Source organism: Hyposmocoma kahamanoa, unplaced genomic scaffold (assembly GCF_003589595.1).
Source record: "Hyposmocoma kahamanoa isolate Upper Pololo Valley unplaced genomic scaffold, ASM358959v1 102, whole genome shotgun sequence".
Classification (NCBI taxonomy): Eukaryota; Metazoa; Arthropoda; class Insecta; order Lepidoptera; family Cosmopterigidae; genus Hyposmocoma; species Hyposmocoma kahamanoa.
In genome coordinates, this window is record NW_020653337.1 from 2,095,588 (window position 1) to 2,115,203 (window position 19,616).

The 19,616-nt window shown below is 36.0% G+C and overlaps 2 protein-coding genes across 2 annotated transcripts in view; one reads left to right on the forward strand and one right to left on the reverse strand.

Annotated features, from left to right (window-relative positions):
• Positions 1 to 19,616, reverse strand: part of LOC113232800 — a 247,124-nt gene that overhangs the window by 82,535 nt on the left and 144,973 nt on the right. The window lies entirely within an intron of this gene.
• Positions 1,606 to 16,876, forward strand: LOC113235119 (prolactin regulatory element-binding protein). Its single transcript, XM_026470701.1, has 7 exons — positions 1,606 to 1,902; positions 2,056 to 2,411; positions 4,903 to 5,041; positions 6,707 to 6,879; positions 9,378 to 9,621; positions 14,724 to 14,883; positions 16,456 to 16,876. The coding sequence occupies exons 1-7, from the start codon at positions 1,768 to 1,770 to the stop codon at positions 16,539 to 16,541; spliced, it is 1,293 nt and encodes a 430-aa protein (XP_026326486.1). The 5' UTR covers positions 1,606 to 1,767; the 3' UTR covers positions 16,542 to 16,876.

The following is a 19,616-nucleotide window of genomic DNA, read 5'->3' on the forward strand; positions in this document are numbered from 1 at the left end:
AAAAAAATCCGTAGTGACAGTTCTCGATCATGCATAAATATAATTAATTATCTAATTTTTGTCCTAATAACCTGTAGCATTTCGAGGATGAATCGAAAAAATTTGAAAATTAGAGGTCATTTCGTGATTTTTATCTATCGAGGAAACTTTATTGTTTTATGTTTCTGATTAGTGTCTATGCTTGAATATATCGTGTAGTTACTCATACAATATTTTAGTTTTAACTTTAAAGTGGATATACCCCTCTAAAATCAAATCGAAGATTAGGAATTTTTCCTCTGCTCCCTCTTAAATACGTTTTTTCTTTACCATTAAGTAGGTAATGATTTCGGATTCTTTACAAAATAGGTCATCCTGCTTTTCTTTTATGTCATCCAATTATGAGACTGGTGACTTAGACTATGAAATTTCCATCCTCGTAATGATCATTTTGAGCGAAACCAAGAACAAAACCCAAAAAAATACAAAAAAGTTATGATTTTTGACATGTGAAGCTGTTAAAATGTTAGAGGATGGAAAAAAACTAAGGTTAAAACCGATGTGCTAAAACCTTAGAGGATGGAAACATTGAAAGAAAAATATATCAGTTTCTATTTTTACACTATACAAGGTGTCACAAAACGTTCCATCTAAACGATTACCGTATTATAGATTAGGTATCATACTTATGCTAAACAACAACTTTTATAAGAAAAAAGTTCATTTCAAATTCGCGTAATTTTTTATTCAGTTTACAATAATAAGTGATATCAGTAGTTTGAAAAAACTAGCTTTTGTGATATAGTTTAATTTGTGTGGTTGAGTGTACAAACAGTCAAGATGGAAGTAAAGCAATATTTCCCAATCCCATGGGTTTTTCAATAAGGTTTTTCTCCTGTTTATTTTCTAAGTATTCACTTTGACGTAGTATATAACCATGGTTACAAATTAAACATTTTAATAGGAAATTTTTATTTAAATGCATTGACTTACAAATAAATGGACGACGGGTCTAATACAAAAACCACGAAAAAAATGTCCCAAGTCCATCGATACTATATCGATGCCCAAGTCAAGCTATTTAAACGTAGTGACATTTAAAGGAATATGAAAAAGCTAAAACGTTGAATTTAAATTGTAATGTCATTGCAGTACTGTCTAATTTTGCTTGCTTCGCTGTCAGTCGAACAAACGAAGACTAAAGCGTGAATAACGCTCTGTATACGATTTTAACGCACTATAAGTTCGGAGACTTTTTAGCGCGGACCCGACGTCCATATAATTGTAAGTCAATGTTTAAATGTGTATCTTTTTTCTTACGTACTCTGTGGTATGGTATCCACCTTTCCTTTTCATTGTGCTGACTTTTTATTGTGCGCATTTATGGTAAGTATATGCACGAAGTTATTGTTTGGATTATTTCTTCACTCTTCATATGTAGTTACTACTTAAAAAAATAAATATTTACGAGGAATCATTTTGAACCATAAACAGCTAATAATATCTTCGTCTTTAAGTAATATCGATAATCAAAACGATTTTCGTTGTTACGAAACGGCCTTTGTGAACAAGAATGACAACAGCTGTCAGTTTTGACTTTTGTCATGTTGGAACTATGGGAATTTCGCTAAAGTTTTGTACCTAAAATTTTGTTGTTTATTTTATTACAGGGTACTCTCTATATATCGTGTTTAAATTAGGACTCATGTGGCTGCACCAGGCTCCGAGCTAGTGCTGTGAATTGCTTTCGGTTGTTTAGGCTAAGTAAATTAGATGTTATAGGTAACGATGGCTCGGAATAGATGTGATGGGTTACTTGCCAGAGTTGATTTTCCCCTATACGCGCTCCAGACGCTCACTAACAGACATATTCTTGTGGCTGGAGGCGGCGGGGCCTCCAACACGGGTGTCGCGAACGGATTTGTAAGTGTAACCTCCCTTTCTTATAGTTTGCGAAAACTTACAAGAAGTGCATTTCGATATGCGTCAGCAATTTTCCAGTTAAACAAGGGCAACTAATTTGTGTGTTATTCGGTTGAGAAACTGGTTCTCTATATGTCGATGTGTGTTTTGTAGGAGATTTTCGAACTGTCGCACAATGGTAGTCGATTTGTGGCTGAGGAGGTGATGCGGTACGAGACGGGGCCGAATGTAGTGATGACGTGCGCTGTACGAAGTGCGGGAAACCGTATCTTTCTCACGGCGGGGCAGGAGAGTCACTGTCAGCTGTACCGGGTTAACATAAAGATGGTGGACCCAGCGGAGATGCGGCGCGGCAGTTTCCGCGCCGAAAACGGTCTCATCCGCCGAAGAAGACGCACTGTCTCGGAAAACAACGATAACATCCCTAAGAAAGACAGCAACAGCAATACTACAGAAAAACGAATATCATTTGAGATACGTTCCAGTGATAGTGTACAAACAGATTTTGGGTGAGTGTTATACAAACAAATACTGTGACATTATTTATAGAAGTACTTATACAATGTAGTAACCAACACTGGTTTATTTATAATTATGAATTAAGGTCTCTAGCAGAGCCTAGTGGCCCAGATTTCAAGTGAATGTGAGACAAATAAATACTGCAACATTGTTTATTAGGTTGAAAAGGAATTTGAATAAAGAGTAGAAACTAACACTGCTTCATTTATAAATTACAAATAAACAAGACTTTTATTAGGACATCTGTTGCCTAGGTTTCAATTAACAGTAGAACTAAAGAAAATTAGCTTTCAAACATTATTTTGTTATGGTTTTTCTGGATAGCGCTCCAGGAGTTAACTTTCTTACTCCAGTCTGGCATGAGATGTATATATATATATATATATGTATATATATATATAGATGTATATATATATATGTATATATATATAATATGTGTGTATATGTATACATTCAGGACTGGATATAAACATTCAACACTGCTAGGCCTAAGATTGTTTTTTGAATAATTATATTATTTAGTGTACATAATATCTGACATTGAAGACATGACATGGTGCACCCCTAAACTGAGGTGTTGACGTAAATCCAGTCCTGTTTACATTACTATGTGCACAATTTACAACTCAATCGATTGTGAAGCACCTTATAAAATGCACTATATACTTTTGTTTTAATATGTATTATGATTTAATTTTATAATAGTAATGGCCTACTTCAGAATATTCCAATGATCCTTCTTGCTTTGGACCTTATAAAAGTTTTCTATTACATCCACAGTAGGAATTATGTTTTATCCTCAATATTAGTTTTTTATACCCAACTGTGTATTGTTAATGCTTGTTTGGGTCAATCAACTCATAACTATTATCAAAGTAAACAACACAAGTAAATGACAGCATTACAATAATGGCACACATCCCATTCAACTTTAGTGTCTAGTGTATTAAAAAAAAAGTTTAGTTGCAAGTGTTATGCTCTGGCTACACAGAGGCGGCCGCGGAAGCGTTCCGAGCGCGGGATTTTTTGTAATGTACAAGTTTACATAAACATAGAAACTCGTACATTACAAAAATTCCCGCGACCGGAACGGTTCCGCGGCCGCCTCTATGTGGCCAGAGCATTACGTGTGCGCGCGGAATTGAACGTTTTTAATACTGTTCATAATTCATAGTACTGTTCATAGTTCAAAGTTCATAATCGCAAAATTCGTGCTGTCACAATGAGTTGCTGAAGCTGCAGGCACATTGTCTCAGGGTGAAAGGTGCAGTGGCAGTGCTTTTCAGATCTTTGTGATAGCTTTGAGTTCCATTACCACTGTTATTGATAGACATGTCGTTTACCACCAAGCCCACGTCATGTTCGTCCTGTCGCTTGATATCATTATAATAAGTCGCAGAATTATGATTTTGTAAAAATTAAAAAAGAAACAAGCATGTCAAGTTTTAAATTCCATTTACTTTTGTATCTGCTGCATATCAAACATTGCATTAACAGCTTGCCAAACTGGTTTTTGTGAAATACAAAGCAACAAACTTGTCTAGTGGTGTTATTTAATGTAAATAACACTTACATCGTTTTAGCAGGAACAAATTTAACTTAAATTTTTGACAGAAATAATTTATACATAATTCAATTTAGCATTTCATGGTCTAACATTTTGATGTAAATAATTCATGTAATGAAGAAGGTTCAAAACATGCCAACCAAAAATTAAACTTAAATACGAGAGTTATCTATTAGTTTAGTTAAGGCTTGAAACTGCGTTACACGGGCCCCGCGCGTGTCCATACAAAAATGACACGCGCGTGCTGCCCGCCCGGGCGCCCGTCGCGTGGACCTTCCGTGTAACGGGGCCCGCATGCACGCGACGGGATCCCGCATCCCGTTGGACGGATGCACGCGCCGAGCCCGCTAGCGGTAAACACGCGCGTGCTTGTTTAGTTGAAAACACTATCTCGAACCGACGACCTCACGCGCGTGGCAGGCACATAAAATACCATAGGAGGTATAATAAGAAATAAAAATGTGTAATGTTGATACAGAAAGGGTGATTGTAGAAGTTCAGTGTCGTCCTGCAATATGGGACCATTCAAGTGAACTTTATAAAGACCGGGACGCTAAATCAAAAGCATGGCTAGACATTTGTAAAATATTGTTTGTACTACGTACTTGTACGTACGTCAAAATTGTACTATCGAAACTGCGTTCCGCGGATGCCCGCGCCGAAGCACGCGACGTGCACCCGGGCGGGCACCAGACGCGTGGCCCGCAACGGGATGCACGCACGGGGGCCCGCGTAACGCAGTTTCAGCCCTTATATGTCCATTACAATAGTTGTCTCACAATAGTTGTCTAATTAAAAATGAGGGGAACTATATCAACCTTTTGTCCTATTGCTTTTATCGTTACCAATGTTCGATAAGAATTTCTATTTAGTCAACAACATTGGCCTTCTATAAAAAAAAAAATCTGTTTCAGCGAGGATCCTTTACAACGAGTGGTACGCATCAGCCATGATGGCAAGTTTATGGCGACGGGCGGTATCGACGCCGTAGTGCGTCTATGGAGTTTTCCCAAGATGCAACTGCTCTGCGAGCTAAAAGGACACACTAAGGAGGTAAGAATTATTAAGACATTTATTCATAAGAGCATTTAAAAATATTGCTGTCAATATAGCGACATCTCTGCCAGTTTTCTGGTAGCTGTAAAGGTACCTGTCTGAGTGAAGAACCTTTAATAAGTTGTCACAGATGGCGCTATGGCAAAAATCCGTTAGACCAATTTGTAAGGTCTGTTGACTCGATCCGTCTATCAGTGGGCAGAGCGGTAGCCACGTTGTAGCGACATGCGCTGGTTTGTGTCGAACGAATTTTCCTTTGTGTTTAACATTAATAATAATATTAATAACTTAGGATAATCTGCAGAAGTCATAAACCTTAATAACGCCGCCCCACCGTAATGCGGTGAATGTTCGACCGATAACACGGTAATTGCTTTGCACGCTCGATTTATTCACGTCGATGTCTTCTTATATAAGCTGCTGTGTCATTAAATTATTATCGAAACGTGTATTTAGTTAAATTAACATGATTATGAGTCTTTTAATTTTCCGATAAGTTTAAAATTTTCTTATACGTATGGTAGAGAAACATTTAACAATTGAGTCATCATTAACCCTATTTGTACGTCCCACTGCTGGTCACGGGTCCTCTCCCTGCTGGTCCACGATGATTTTTTTAACTGTTAACTAGAGGTATTGCTACTAAAAAAAGCCTTTGTAATTATTTTTAATGGTTTGACCTAGCACTTCTCAAGCAGAAGCCATGGGTTCGAATCCAGACTCGCACCTCTTAGTTATGTGCGAAATTTAATTTGAAATTTACCATGAGCTTTTCGGTGAAGAAAGTCATCATGACCTTCACAACCTTCGGAAGGTTTAGCGCACCCGTATTCACACTTTCACAATGACATTTCGACCCCTCCTACGTAAAGTATCGTATGTCGCAATTGCCAAATTTACAGGGGATCGTCTTCAAGTTTTGAATTCACTGAATTGAGTATAACACGTGACTTTAGCATTCCTCACTTTTATTTGACAAAGCTCGTTACTCACATAGAGTATTGTAAAATCCTAGATATCGGTTAGATGAACAGCCACAATTTATTTTATAATTTTATACTATCACCCGACCTGCCGAGTCTCACTTTAGTTTATCAGCTTGTTGACCCACATCTGCTTTAGTATAAAATAAATTGTGGTTGTTCATCTAACCGATATCTAGGATTTTATAATACTCTACGTGAGTAACGATGTTTGCCGAATAAAACTGAGAAATGCAAATGTTACGTTTCACTGAGTTCAAAACTTTAAAATGCTCCCCTGTAAACCTGGCAGTTTCGACATACGATATTTTACGTGGGAGGGGTTGATTTCTTTGTTTACATTTTGGGCATATTTGTCCATGATTGTTTTTTTCACCTCAAGTATGATCTCCACAACAGCAGTTAATCGAAGAGGTCCTTCCAAAAATAAATACCGTGTTGCTGCCTCAATGTTGGCATTCTTGATCAATATACATACATACATCGAAACTGACACTGACCCAAGCCTAGTGGCCGCCATTAAAGAAATAATTAATTAATTTAATATGATTAAATCAATTAATTACTTTAATTATGATTCATACTATAGACAGACTTTTTATAACAGTGAACTTCCACGCTTGAACTAAGTGGTGACCCGTGTCCCACGGGTCTTTGGGATAAAAATGCGTTGTTTCAGTTGGACGATCTCGACTTCAGCCCGTGTGACACAACCCTCGTGAGCATCGCGAAGGACGGGCTTGCCAATCTGTGGCCGACGTCGTCGCAGGCGCCGGCGCGCAGCCGCGGCCCGCTCTTGCAAATCACCTGCCAGCCACCCAATGGCAGCAAATACTTGTTCCGTCGGTGCAGGTTTGTTCCGCAAGGAATTTATTATCTCATTAATTTCTTAGCTGTAAAGCACGTTAGTACGTGCTGTTTGATGACCTCCGCGGTCGATTAGTTTGCTCATCGGTTCCCGGGTTCGATTCCCGGCCGGGTCAATGTAGAAAAGCTAAGTTTCTATATTGTCTCGGGTCTGGGTGTTTGTGGTACTATCGTCGTTTCCGATTTCCATAACACAACTGCTTTTAGTTACTTACTTTGAGTTTTGAGCAGTGTGTGTTATGTTGTCTATTTAATGTTAAATTGTTTATACAATGCACTGATAATATAATACATACGGTACATTTAAAGAAAACCACTACTAAAATTTCTACAATAGTGTTTTTCAAAAAATAAGGTCAGTTATTTCAAATTATTTATTCATGATGAAACTTAAAAAAAAATAGTCTTTTTTCGATCAACTTGCTATTGAATATCGTCAGAAAACATCTTGTTGAAATTATCCCGTGTGCAGCGCGACGTGACGTAAACTGTCACTCCTCCCGCACAGCTACCTCAATAAGAGCGATATACAGCGCTATCTCTATACTGGAATAGCAGTATCTTCTATCGCGCTTTATGTCGCTCTCGCTCAAGTCGCGCCCTGTCGTGCTAGCCCTACAGGACCCGACTCAGTTAAGCGGTAGGCTTGTAGTGGAGTATTTTCGTAAAAAAATATATGAAAATTTTGCTGGTAAAAACATTATGATATTCAATAATTAAATACTGCCATCCTAAAAATTATTAACCCATTCATGGACTGTACTTTATTAGCACCGCAGACAAAAATGTCACTAATTTTCCTTTTGTACTGTTAAAAGAAAAAATCATAATCTCAGTACAGAGTACTAAAAAACCGACCTCAAAAGTACGTGGAATTATTTCATGTGTTCTGATTTTTTAAACTAGACAAAGTTAATTGGCAAAGTCAAAATAGTCGTTAAAAACCAAAAACAAAGATTCGACAATAGGCACATAGAAAAATTCGTGAGGTCCGTTAGTTTCTTCTGTGGCTTAGTTAGCATAGCGTCTGCCACGGTTTGCTGGGAGACGAACGGCTCGAATCCGGCCGGATCGAAGGAATTTTTTCTAAGTATTCGATCTTTGTATTAATAATTAGACGAAGTTATTCAATTTTTAATATTTTATTATTATTATTGCTTTATTAGTTTTTTTTATTATACCAAGTGACGGGACGAAACTAGTCGTGCGCCTGGTATTAAGCGACACGCCAGTCCGTAGCAGTTGCAGTGCCACTCAGAGCTTTAAATCGCAAAGTCTGAGGAACATTGCAACTGCGCCTTGAGACATAAGTTCACAAGTCTCATGTGCCTGTACTTTCATCAGCTTCTTTACCCTTCTAAACCGGAACGCAGTAATGCTCACATTACTGCTTCGCCAAGCAAAATAGATAAAGTGGCACTACTTCCCTGGCCGAACTTTTTCACAAGATGCTCTACTGCTACTAATTAGTATTAGGTTGTGATTGATTGGGCTGCATGATTGTAGTGTATTTACAAATTATTGCATAACAATTTCATAAACATTGCAAATACTTTGTATGCCGCAAGGCGTATCATTGCGGTTCAAAATCCATTCTGTTTAAACGTCGCTAACTACACATCTTAAGATGTAAAACTAAGATAAAACCACTATCGTAATATCAGTTCAGATTAGAGTTATCATCAGATACCATTTTTTTCGTATATGTACTCCACAGTGTGGATAAAAATGTTTATTTACCTATTTCTGACTTATGTAATTTCTTGTAATTTATAAGTATGTCACGACCTCGGTGGCCCAGCGGTTTGTACTGTTAACGCTTGATGAGAAGGTCCAGGGTTCGATTCCCGGTGGGGAAATGAACTTTTCGAAATTCAATTAAACTGAAATGTTGGTTTTCCACGAATAAATAAATAAATACTTTTGATGCAAGTTTTAAAGTTAGGAAATGATAATCTTAATATATGCTCCGGAATCTTATTGTAAAAACGTAAAAAGAACCGTTTACCTTGAATGAATGAAATTATGTATGTTTTTACGGGCATTCAAGTCATAATACCTGTCTCCTTAAACTTTTCTCTGCGAGAAACCCGAGAACCTAAACGGAAACAGAACAAATCGCTCATTTTTTCAACATAAATATGGTTTGTATATCTGCCGCACTACACTATGAAAGTAAACTAGTCTAGCAGTACCAGCATCGGTAAGCAAGCAAATACAATCAATTTTCATCCCATTCATCCTACATGTTCGTCTCGCCACTTACTCAGCTAACAGGTTGCCTGCTTGTTTGAAATCGACTTCACGACTGCTTGAAGTTGATAATGAATACACGCATTAGCTGCATGCAGTCGCGATCTCCCCTGCATGAAGTTGATTACGACTTCACGCATTAACTGTAAACACGCAGTCCATCTGTTAGCAGCCTTAGTATCATAAACAAAATACTAAACGCAAATTAAAACTACCATCAAATCTTCCAGATTCGGTCTAATAGAAGATAAAAAGAATGCGTTCAGGATGTTCACAATCGCGAATCCACTAGCCCGGTCGGGCAAGCAGAAGGGGCTCATCCAGCTGTGGGACCCGAAGGACGGCTCGCTGCAGAAGACTGTCGTCGTCAACGAGTCCTTGGCCTCGCTGGCGGTGAGAGATGACGGACGATTCGTCGGGATCGGGACCATGTACAGCGGATCAGTTGACATTTATATCGCCTTCAGTTTACAGGTATGCTCTCTTCTGTTTTTAAGTTTTATAGCTTCAATAAAATAAGATAAAATCGTATTTATTTGACATGCCGAATACATGATAAAATACAAACAATTATAAAATATCAAATAATACGTTCATAAATAATAATAAAAAATAGGAAAACGTAATAACAATAATAGAAAAAAAATTAAAGCAAATAAGGAAACAAAAAAGGCATGTTAAAAAGGTCCATGACTCAGCATTTGAGGACTATGCTAATTATATATCCCTCGCTGACATTCTGCCATGGCCTGTCATAGAAATAGAACACCACAATTAAAATTAAATTCAAATACTAACACAATCAGACAGTAAATAAATTACATTAAATTTGACACACAACATTTACACATGAATGTAATAACTAAATTTGACACATACAACATTTACTCATGAAAATAAAAATTAAATTTGACACATACAACATTTACACATGAAAATAATAATAAACTTGAATAATAAGAACAATAATAGTAAATTTAAAATGCACAATACCAAATATACACAAACAGCTTTTGCACAAAGCCAAAGACGGGCAGTGGGTCAAAACCCAATCAACCTGCCCGGGTTTTACCCAATTCTGGTTTTGAAATTCTGATTTTGGTGTAATTCCATATATACTCAATACTCAATACTCAATACTTTATTGCTTTTCCATAAAGATAAAAAGGTGTTACAAAATATAAATACAGAACGTTTATGGACCCTGTGGGGCACAGCAATTGAGAGGCATTCTTTTAAATTACAATTTTTTAAATTATAATATTCAGTAATTACTATTGAGGTACGGTAGTATATTATTTTATATATAATATATTTTATATATAATAACATGCCTTTAAGTATTAATATGTACTAATTAGGTTAATATAATGTTTTTATTTATTTGTATTTGTTTGGGTATCTATTTTTGTAGATATAAACAATTTAAATATTATCATTTAGGTATTCCTGTATAGTATAATATTGTTTTGTGACTAATAGGTTTTTTATTTGTTTTATAAAATCTTTTTCTTTGTTTAAATATTTAATGTAGTTCGGTAGTTTGTTATATATTTTGATTGACATGACTAGTGGGCCAGAATGGTATAATTTTAAACGGGAGATAGGTAGTGCTAATTTGTCACGGTGACGTAAATTGTATCCAGGGGCAGTCTCTCCTCGCTTTATGTAGAATTCTGGATATTTCTTCACAAATTTGCATGCTTCCAAAATATAGATAGATGGTAGGGTGAGAATTTTATGTTCAACAAAGTATGATTTACAGCTATCTGTGTTATGTAAATTAAAAATTATACGAATTAATTTCTTTTGTAGGGTAAATAGAGAATGGGCATCCGTACTATTTCCCCACATGATAACGCCATAGCTAAGCCATGCATAAGCGTACGCGTAATAGACAGTGAGTGATGTGTGTATATCTGTTGTTATTTTGATTTCGCGTAACGCATATGCAAAGCTGGAGAATTTGGATTTAAGTTTCTGGACGTGGGACCTCCAATTTAACCGTGTATCTATTTCCAGACCAAGCAAATTAACTTCATTCACAGTTTCTATGTTTTTGTTTCCGTAAGTAAATTCAATATTTAAAGGCCTTTTTTGGTGTGGGTAGAAAGTGATTATTTTTGTTTTTTTAAAGTTAATTTCGAGGTTGTGGTCTATCATCCAGTTATCTATTAAATTAAATATGGAATGCAGTCTGTTGTTTAAATTGGAATCGTCATTGCACGAGAGAAGGAGAGAAATATCGTCAGCAAACAATATACAATGATCGTGTACTATTTTTGGTAGCTCGTTTATATAAATGAGGAATAACAAACACGAAATGACACTGCCTTGCGGGATCGAGGCGTTGATGGTTTTGCCATTTGATCTTACATGTGTTATTTCTTTAGTGTTTAAGTTGAAGTATTCCACAGTTACGAAATGCTCTCGATCACATAAAAAGGACCTAAACCAATCATGTGCCTTTCCTCGAATGCCTACATCGTATAGTTTTTTCAATAGAATGTTAAATTGCACTTTGTCGTACGCTTTCGTCATGTCGAGCAAGACACCGATTGCGTATTTTTTGTTGTTTATAATATTAAGTATTTCTTGTACATATTTATATATTGCTAGAACCGTGGATCTATTCTTGCGAAAACCATTTTGACAGTTATCAAAAACTTTAAATTTTTCGCAGAAATTGTATACGCAATCATACATTGCTTTTTCAAATATTTTTGACGCTGTAGGTAAGAGAGCTATTGGACGATAGTTGTTAGGATCTGTTTTTTGATTCTTTTTGTGTATAGGTTTAATAATAGTTTTTTTTAACATGTCGGGGTATGTTCCTTCGTTAAAAGATTGGTTAATAAGTAGGCTAAGTGGCGATGCCAGTTCAGAGGCGCATTGCTTAAATAACAATGGTGGAAACTCGTCAATACCGAAACTTATTTTATTTTTCATTTTTATTAAGATATTGTATATTTTTTGACTATCTACAGGGTTTAAAAATATTGTGTTTTCAACGGGATTGATCGTAGGGCGGCCGGTAGGTACTCCGGTACAACCTTCACTGATAGATGCGAAGAAATTATTGAAAGCATTTGCAACTAAGTTCGGGTCAGTGACAGTGATATTGTTTATATTTAATGTTATGTTTTGTTTTTCATTTTTATTTTTCTTGTTGGTACGTTCATTTACAATGCTCCACATAGTTTTTGATTTATTTGTCGACTTTTGAATTTTATTTTTATAGTGAATTTTTTTTGCAGTGTTTACGGCTTTCTTTAATAATTTTTCATATTTTTTATAGTATTTTGTTAAAATTTTATTTTTTGACTTTAGCATAAGTATTTTTAGCATTCGCTTGTTTTTACATGACAATTTAATACCGCGGGTAAGCCAGTATTTTTTGTATTTTGATTTTAATTTAATTTTTTCTTTTGGAATACATGCATTAAGAATATCTGTTAGTTTGTCATGGAATTTAGTATAGTTTTTGTTTATACTATTACTTGGTTTTAATATTTGACTCCAGTCTACTTGACACAATAGGGATTTAAATTTATTTATATTAGCGGGCTTGTAGACGCGTTTTATAGTGTACCAAGTGGGGGGGTTTATAGTTTGTAAAAAAGATTTGATAAGTATTATTGTGCCCGCGTGGTCAGAGAATCCCAATTCTTGAACAGATGCTAAAATTTTATGTTTAACGCAGTTTGTGAATATTAAATCTAGGCAAGTGGAAGATGTGTGTGTTATGTGTGTGGGTGTTACAATGTGTTGCGTAAGATTATTTTCGGATTAAATTTAAAAATTGGTTTCTCTTTGGACTATTTTTTAACATATCAATATTAAAATCTATTACTTGCTTATTACAAATTTCCATTTAATTTGTATACCTTTTACATACAGTGCAGTACAGACAGCCCCTGTATAATTAGTTGGTGTTTAGTGTTTACTCCGCTCGTCGGTTTAATGCAGCAAGCGAATAGTTGTAGGTAAAGACTGAAAATGGGCATAAGTCTTCAACCTTTTTGTCCACATTATTGTATTTTGTTATAATTGTTCGCATATATTGTGGTTTATATGTTTTGTGGAGAAATAAGTGTCCTATTGTTTATTTTATTGCATTTTTTATCAATAAATAATAAAAATAATTAAATGTTATAGAGTATTTAAAAGTTAATTAACTGTCACGGTGTTACCATAATACGGACTACCATGATATACAATTATTTTTTTTGTGAAATTACTCCACAGTACTTTGTTTCAATCCATTTTAAACAATAATAATCAGTACAGAGTACTAAAAAAACCGTCCTTCAAAAGTACTTGGAATTACATATAATTACCAAGTTTTATTGAAATCGGTTACCGGAAAGTGCGCAAACCCGGATTCATCCCCTAGTTCGCCACTATACGGGACTTGACACAGGAGATAATAAAAATAGGTTCTCACTACTCAAAGTATATTGAGAAAGAAAGACGTCTTGAATTGGAGAATACCAAAATCAACCATTAGAATAATTGCTCCTTATAATAAAATTTAGGCGCTATTTATAAAAATGAATCTTCATGCGTGAACAGCCACCCTTAGAGGTGGATGATTTTCTTCAAAATCAAATGGTACCACTTTGGAGGTACCGTTTTTCCAACAAAAAAAGAATCATGAAAATCGGTTCACGACTACCGGAGTTATCGCATAACATACATACAAAAAAAACATACAGTCGAATTGAGAACCTCCTTCTTTTTTTGAAGTTGGTTAAACAGTAAACAAACAAGTCACTGACCCGACCATAGACGGTTTAGTGATGGCCAGTTATAATGTCAACTACAAATCGTTTAATTAATTGAAAACATCTATTTGTTTAATTGAGTCATACTAGCGGGTTTCCTTACATAACTTTAAATTGCTCCTTCAACTCCTTACACTTAGATTCTCGTTCGATTGCGATTGAAATTTTCGATTGCAAAGTACAAAAAAATACAAAAAAAAATGAATGAACCGATTGTTTTCTTTCGTACAGTACTATGCAACCATAGACAAGTCATAGAAGTATAGTTAATAAATTACCTTAGTTTTGGATTAGTTTCTTATAATTATTAATACAACGAACGAATACAGTCAAAAATTCTTATGATCCGGCTGGATTCGACCCAGCGTCTTCAGCATACCAGGCCGACGCTCTTTCTACAAAGCTACGGAACGAACCAGCAGACCCACCGAATTTTTCTTTGTGCTTGCTGCGGATCTTTGTTTTTTAATAACTTTTTGCCGTAGCGCCATCTGTGAGAAATCTATTAAAGTTTTTCATCACTCAGCCAGGTACCTTTACAGCTACCAGTGGCTGATTAGAGATGTCGCTTTAATAATTGTAATATGAAGTTTATTGGCTATCATGATATTTTATTATCATGATATTCAATTTTTTTAAGATATTACTCCACTAGTTTGTAATTATTAGTACAAATATCGAACACATAGACAAAGTTATTCGATCCCCCTGGATGTTATGGAGTATTTTCACAAGATAATAGTTGAATGTCATGTTAGTAAATTCGAAATGGTTGTTGTCGTGACACAGCGAGTGCTGCACGTGGCGAACGCGCACATGATGTTCGTGACGGGGCTGGAGTTTCTGCCGGTGCGCGGCTACGGGCCGCCTGTCACTTCGCGCAGCGAGGCCGCACTTCTCTCCATATCCGTCGACAACTGCGTGGCCATACACTCGCTACCCTGCCGCAGTAAGTTGCACCCTTTAAACCCCTTTTTTATGATATCAAGTGACGGGACGAACAAGTCGTGCGCCTGGTTGTACGCGACACGCCTGTCCATCACCGTTGTAGTGCCACTCGGAACTTTAAATTACAAAGATCTGATGGGCCACTGCGCCAGTCACCCTGAGACATAAGTTGACAAGTCCCGTTACTATAGAGATTCTGTACTTACCATTGATCGATTAGTGCAATAAAATGATGAGTGTTTATTTTTGCTTGTTTTGTTGGTTCGATTTGTTCCAGTTCAGGTAAATTTAAAAAAATGTGAATTCTGTAGTTAATATAAAAAAAAAATGTTTTCATTACCTATTTAAGTAAACAAGTGGACCTTACACTTACAACCTACACCTTAAGTACTAAAGGTATAGTCCATTTGTTTAGGTACTTAACTAAATGTAAACAATCTTGATACATCTTTTTATTGAAACGTATACTTTACAAATCAATAGGTGTAAAAACAGGCATGCAATTTCATATGAAGCTAAACATTTGTATTTTGTATTTGAAGTTAAGTAAAAATCACTTTATAAATGTATATTTCATTAAATAGACATAATCAAAATTGTTTACATTTAGTTAAGTACCTAAACAAACGGACTATAGTTCCTCTTCATGTTACATTAGTTTTTTTTTCACGCTGTATATTATTCTATATGACTACAGGGTATCTAGAAAAATACTTAAAAAAACTGAAGGCATACTTACTTGGGCCCGAAGTATGAGATTGATGGTCGGAAAAAGGTGTTCCACATACATAGATACATGTATAGATATAGCTACAAGAAGTACTTTTCGAATTCCGGATTTCCGGAAATGGTTTTATTGCAACGTAGGACAAAAGAACTGACCTAGAAAGTCGAAGTTGGATTTTGAAGTAATTCTAATGGTGCTATGTGAAAATGCAGTAGATGCAGATGCGACTTTACTAAAACAGAGAATAAAAAAGTAACGAGATTAGTCACTCTCCGCGGTCTGGTCATTGGCGGAACGGCGACATTTGCTAGTAGAACTTAAGAAAAAAAAAACTTTTTATTTAAAAAAAAACTGCTGAATGCTTAAACAAGACGAAAAAGTGCCATTTTTGACGGCCTTGCCCATGTACTTAATTTAAAATTAATCGTCATAAATAGAACTATTGTAACCATATCATATATAAATATAACATTGTACACCCGACAGGGGTATGAACTGTTGTACTCAAATTACATGTAACATCTTCTTTACCAGTTCAAACAATAAACGATTCTGATTCTGATTCTGATTCTGATTCTAAGGAGTTTCTATCCGTTTCATCCGGAATTCAAAAAGTACTGGTCGTTTTACTTTAACTCTATGTCGCTCCTTGTAGCTATATCTATATATGTGGATTTCCTTTTCCCGACCATTGGTGATTACATTTAGTGTATTTTAATGTACATTGGGCAGTTAGTGCTTTTCCCACTGTAGTCTGCTGGGACATAGGAGAATAGAGTAAGATAAGGTCGATACGATAGTTATATGTGTTTAATTTTATTAAAAATTGTTTTCTTCTATTTGCAGGTATGATGCCGGCGTGGATGGCGATCGTTCTAATAATTTTCGTTCTCTTCTGTACCTTCACTCTCTGTTCGTACTTAGGCATTTAACGATAGCACATATTTAAATCCAATTGTACATTTTGACGCCAGTTCTGTTTCTCACTACAATGCCACCAACTTATCTGTGAACTACGAGACTCGTCACACGCACGAGTGATAATCTTTTCATCATGTATCATAGGTAGGCGAGACTGTAGCTCAAACTAGGTTGGACCTGGTCTGAGTCTCTAACATTCGATTACATTACAAATACTAGTTTTCCATCGAAGACGACATCGTCGAAGGTACAGGGATGACAAAAATAAAAATATAAGAATCAAAAATATAAAGTTAAAATAGTACAATAAAAACGAAATCACATACTAATATTTTTTTTGTCTGCAATATTACTTTAAATGATATTAAATTAAGATACATAATGTATTTGGATGCTATTTCATGAAAAAAATTCAGTATTAGTTATTTTTTATACTTGAAAATAGCGTTCATTCAAAAATGTCTACTACCGACTGAACAGTCGGTTGAAATAGGAAATGTGCGGAAAGCACAAGACTTGCGCCTGAGTTTGAGGCATTTACTCGACCTCGTCTTAACTTAATACTTCTTACAAAATATACAATAATTATGTATTTTAATGTCATTCAAAGTAATACTGTACAAAAAAAGTGGGTTACGTCACTTGATAGCCTCATTTAGTGTGCTTGCTTGCGTGGGTGCGTGTGTGGGATTGCGATGCAGCGTGCTACAGGCTCGTATGGCAACGCCCTAATGCTATAGTGACCGTCAGGATGGCTGGTCGCCTGTGGCATCTGGCACTGAGTGTATATTCAAGAATTGCTAATTATTTCCTACCTTTTCTAAATAATTGCTACCTTTGATATATTCTGAGAAATTGAAAAAATAATTGACCAGTCTTTCTGATATCAGGATGGCTGGCCGCCACTTTGTTCAGCATGGAGGGAGCAGATTTTCTAGAAGTATGTATTACCAATAATTGCCACTTATTTGCTACATTCAAAGCAAAAGTTTTTAGAGCTCTATTGCCATAATATAAAGGGCAGGCGTTGGCACTTCTTCGTAAAATTTTCAATTATTTATATTTTTTAACTAATGTAGATAGGAAGCGTATACTTTTAATTCGTGAAAGTAGCATATAGGTAGCAATTATTGGTAATACATACTTCTGGAAAATCTGCTCCCTTCATGCTGAACAAAGTGGCGACCAACCATCCTGATATAAGAATGGCTGGTCAATTATTTTTCTAAATTTGTCACAATATATCAAGGGTAGTAATTATTTAGAAAAAGGAGTAAATAAGTATATAGTTTGTTTAGTAGAGTGTATATTCTTGAATATACACTCAGTGCCAGACGCAACAGGCGTCCAGCCATCCTGACGGTCAACGCTATCATATAGGATATTGTGCAGTAAATCGTCATTTACTGCGGTTAGCAATATCGAATATAGGACTCTCACAGATATCTTGGTAAATTTGTACTTTTCTCTATAGACCGACTAATCATGGCGCGTACACACATAGTACGACTTGACCGAGGGAAACAGAGCATGAAAGATGTGGTATACTTTCGGAACTCTTTTCTTTCATATCTTTGCGTAATTCTATATCTTTCTATTATTCTCAGTTTATGTGCTACTCGAATGACGTCACGGTTGCTTTATGACGTACGTCATACGCACTGCGGCGTGTGCCTGTGACTATATTTATAGCTGGGTTGTTTCTGATTTGGATTTTATGATGAAACGTATGAGTAAAAAGAGCTTTTCTTCTCGAATATGTATTTATAAACAATACCATTTCTGTCATCGAATGGGTGTGAATTGACCCTAACTCTGTTCTTCTCTGTCGATCAAGAAAGCGTGTTGAACGCTCCATTCACAGGTCTCAGCAGACTAGCTATCTAAAAGTTGTTAGGTCAAATTAAACTTAGAGAAACGCATAGAATTGGCATTTGTTGCGTTGTAAGTTTGGTGGGGCTAGAGTAATAGATAATGGACTATATGCTCATATACTATTGTGTATTTATGTATAAATAGGATCAATTTAATTGAATTATTATTATAAAATATATTGAAGTGCAATGCCGCTACTTATGGTTTTTCTTAACTTCGTACAACAAGTATTTCTTCTTCTTGGCGTGTCGACTCTGAGGTTTATATTTGTGAGTTGTACAGGTCCTCGCGTGTGCAGGTAGAAAGGCGAAACAATTATTTTATTTATTGATTAAAATAATACAATAGGAATAGCGGAGAAAATTTGACAAAGATCCGACGCCGACAAGCGCCCGATGGCGACTGACGGGGCAGCGGGGGCATGGCGTGCCATTAAACCGACCAAATTTTAGCAGGCAGGCAGGCAAACTTACGAGATCAATAAATCGACTCATCCGAAGAATGGAGCCCGATGTGGTTAAATAGCGAAAAGAGAATAAGTACATTACGAGAATAATTTCGTTATTCAAAATAAAGCCTATGTAAATGTGTTTTGAGACTTTATATATCTTATTTCGTTTCGGAAATATAAAATCGAACAACAGTCGATCTGACGTCCACAACGAAGAAGAACGAACGAAATGTACTATTTCCTGAGAACAAGTAGTCTTGCACATAGATCTTTGTTTTACGGATAAGTCCAAATGTAGGCCATACAAATATTTCTCCCGGCCCGGGAATCGAACCTGGGACCTCTGCGTGGCAGTCCGGCATGGTAACCGTTCGGCCACAGAGGCAGTTAATTTGTTTTAGACTTCAACTTTACCTTGTTTTCAGGGTTTTATATGATCGGATATAGCACATCCTGTCGCGTAACAACATAGTACAATATTAATTTAGACAATATCCTTACGTGAGTCGTATGTTTTTTGTATGACCTTATTTAATAGTAAATTTTTAAACCATTTGGTCTAGCAAGACAGTTTTCCCGCTTCTCTTCCGGTGACACAAAACGCAAAACGCTTTGTTTATCTCGCGTAATACTCAGCAACTTCATCACACACACGGCAAAAGCCTCATATGTATATTTCGAGTGTAAGTTGGTGTACAGCTATTAGAGGCTATATGAAAATTAAGTTGTACATACCCATTGACCTACCAACAAATGGACA

Excerpts from the sequence above, each read along its gene's own strand:
- LOC113235119 (XM_026470701.1), top strand. The coding sequence starts at position 1,768 with ATGGCTCGGAATAGATGTGATGGGTTACTTGCCAGAGTTGATTTTCCC. Across the intron at positions 9,622-14,723 it reads ATATCGCCTTCAGTTTACAG|CGAGTGCTGCACGTGGCGAA; the intron begins GTATGCTCTCTT and ends GTCGTGACACAG. Across the intron at positions 14,884-16,455 it reads ACACTCGCTACCCTGCCGCA|GTATGATGCCGGCGTGGATG; the intron begins GTAAGTTGCACC and ends TTCTATTTGCAG.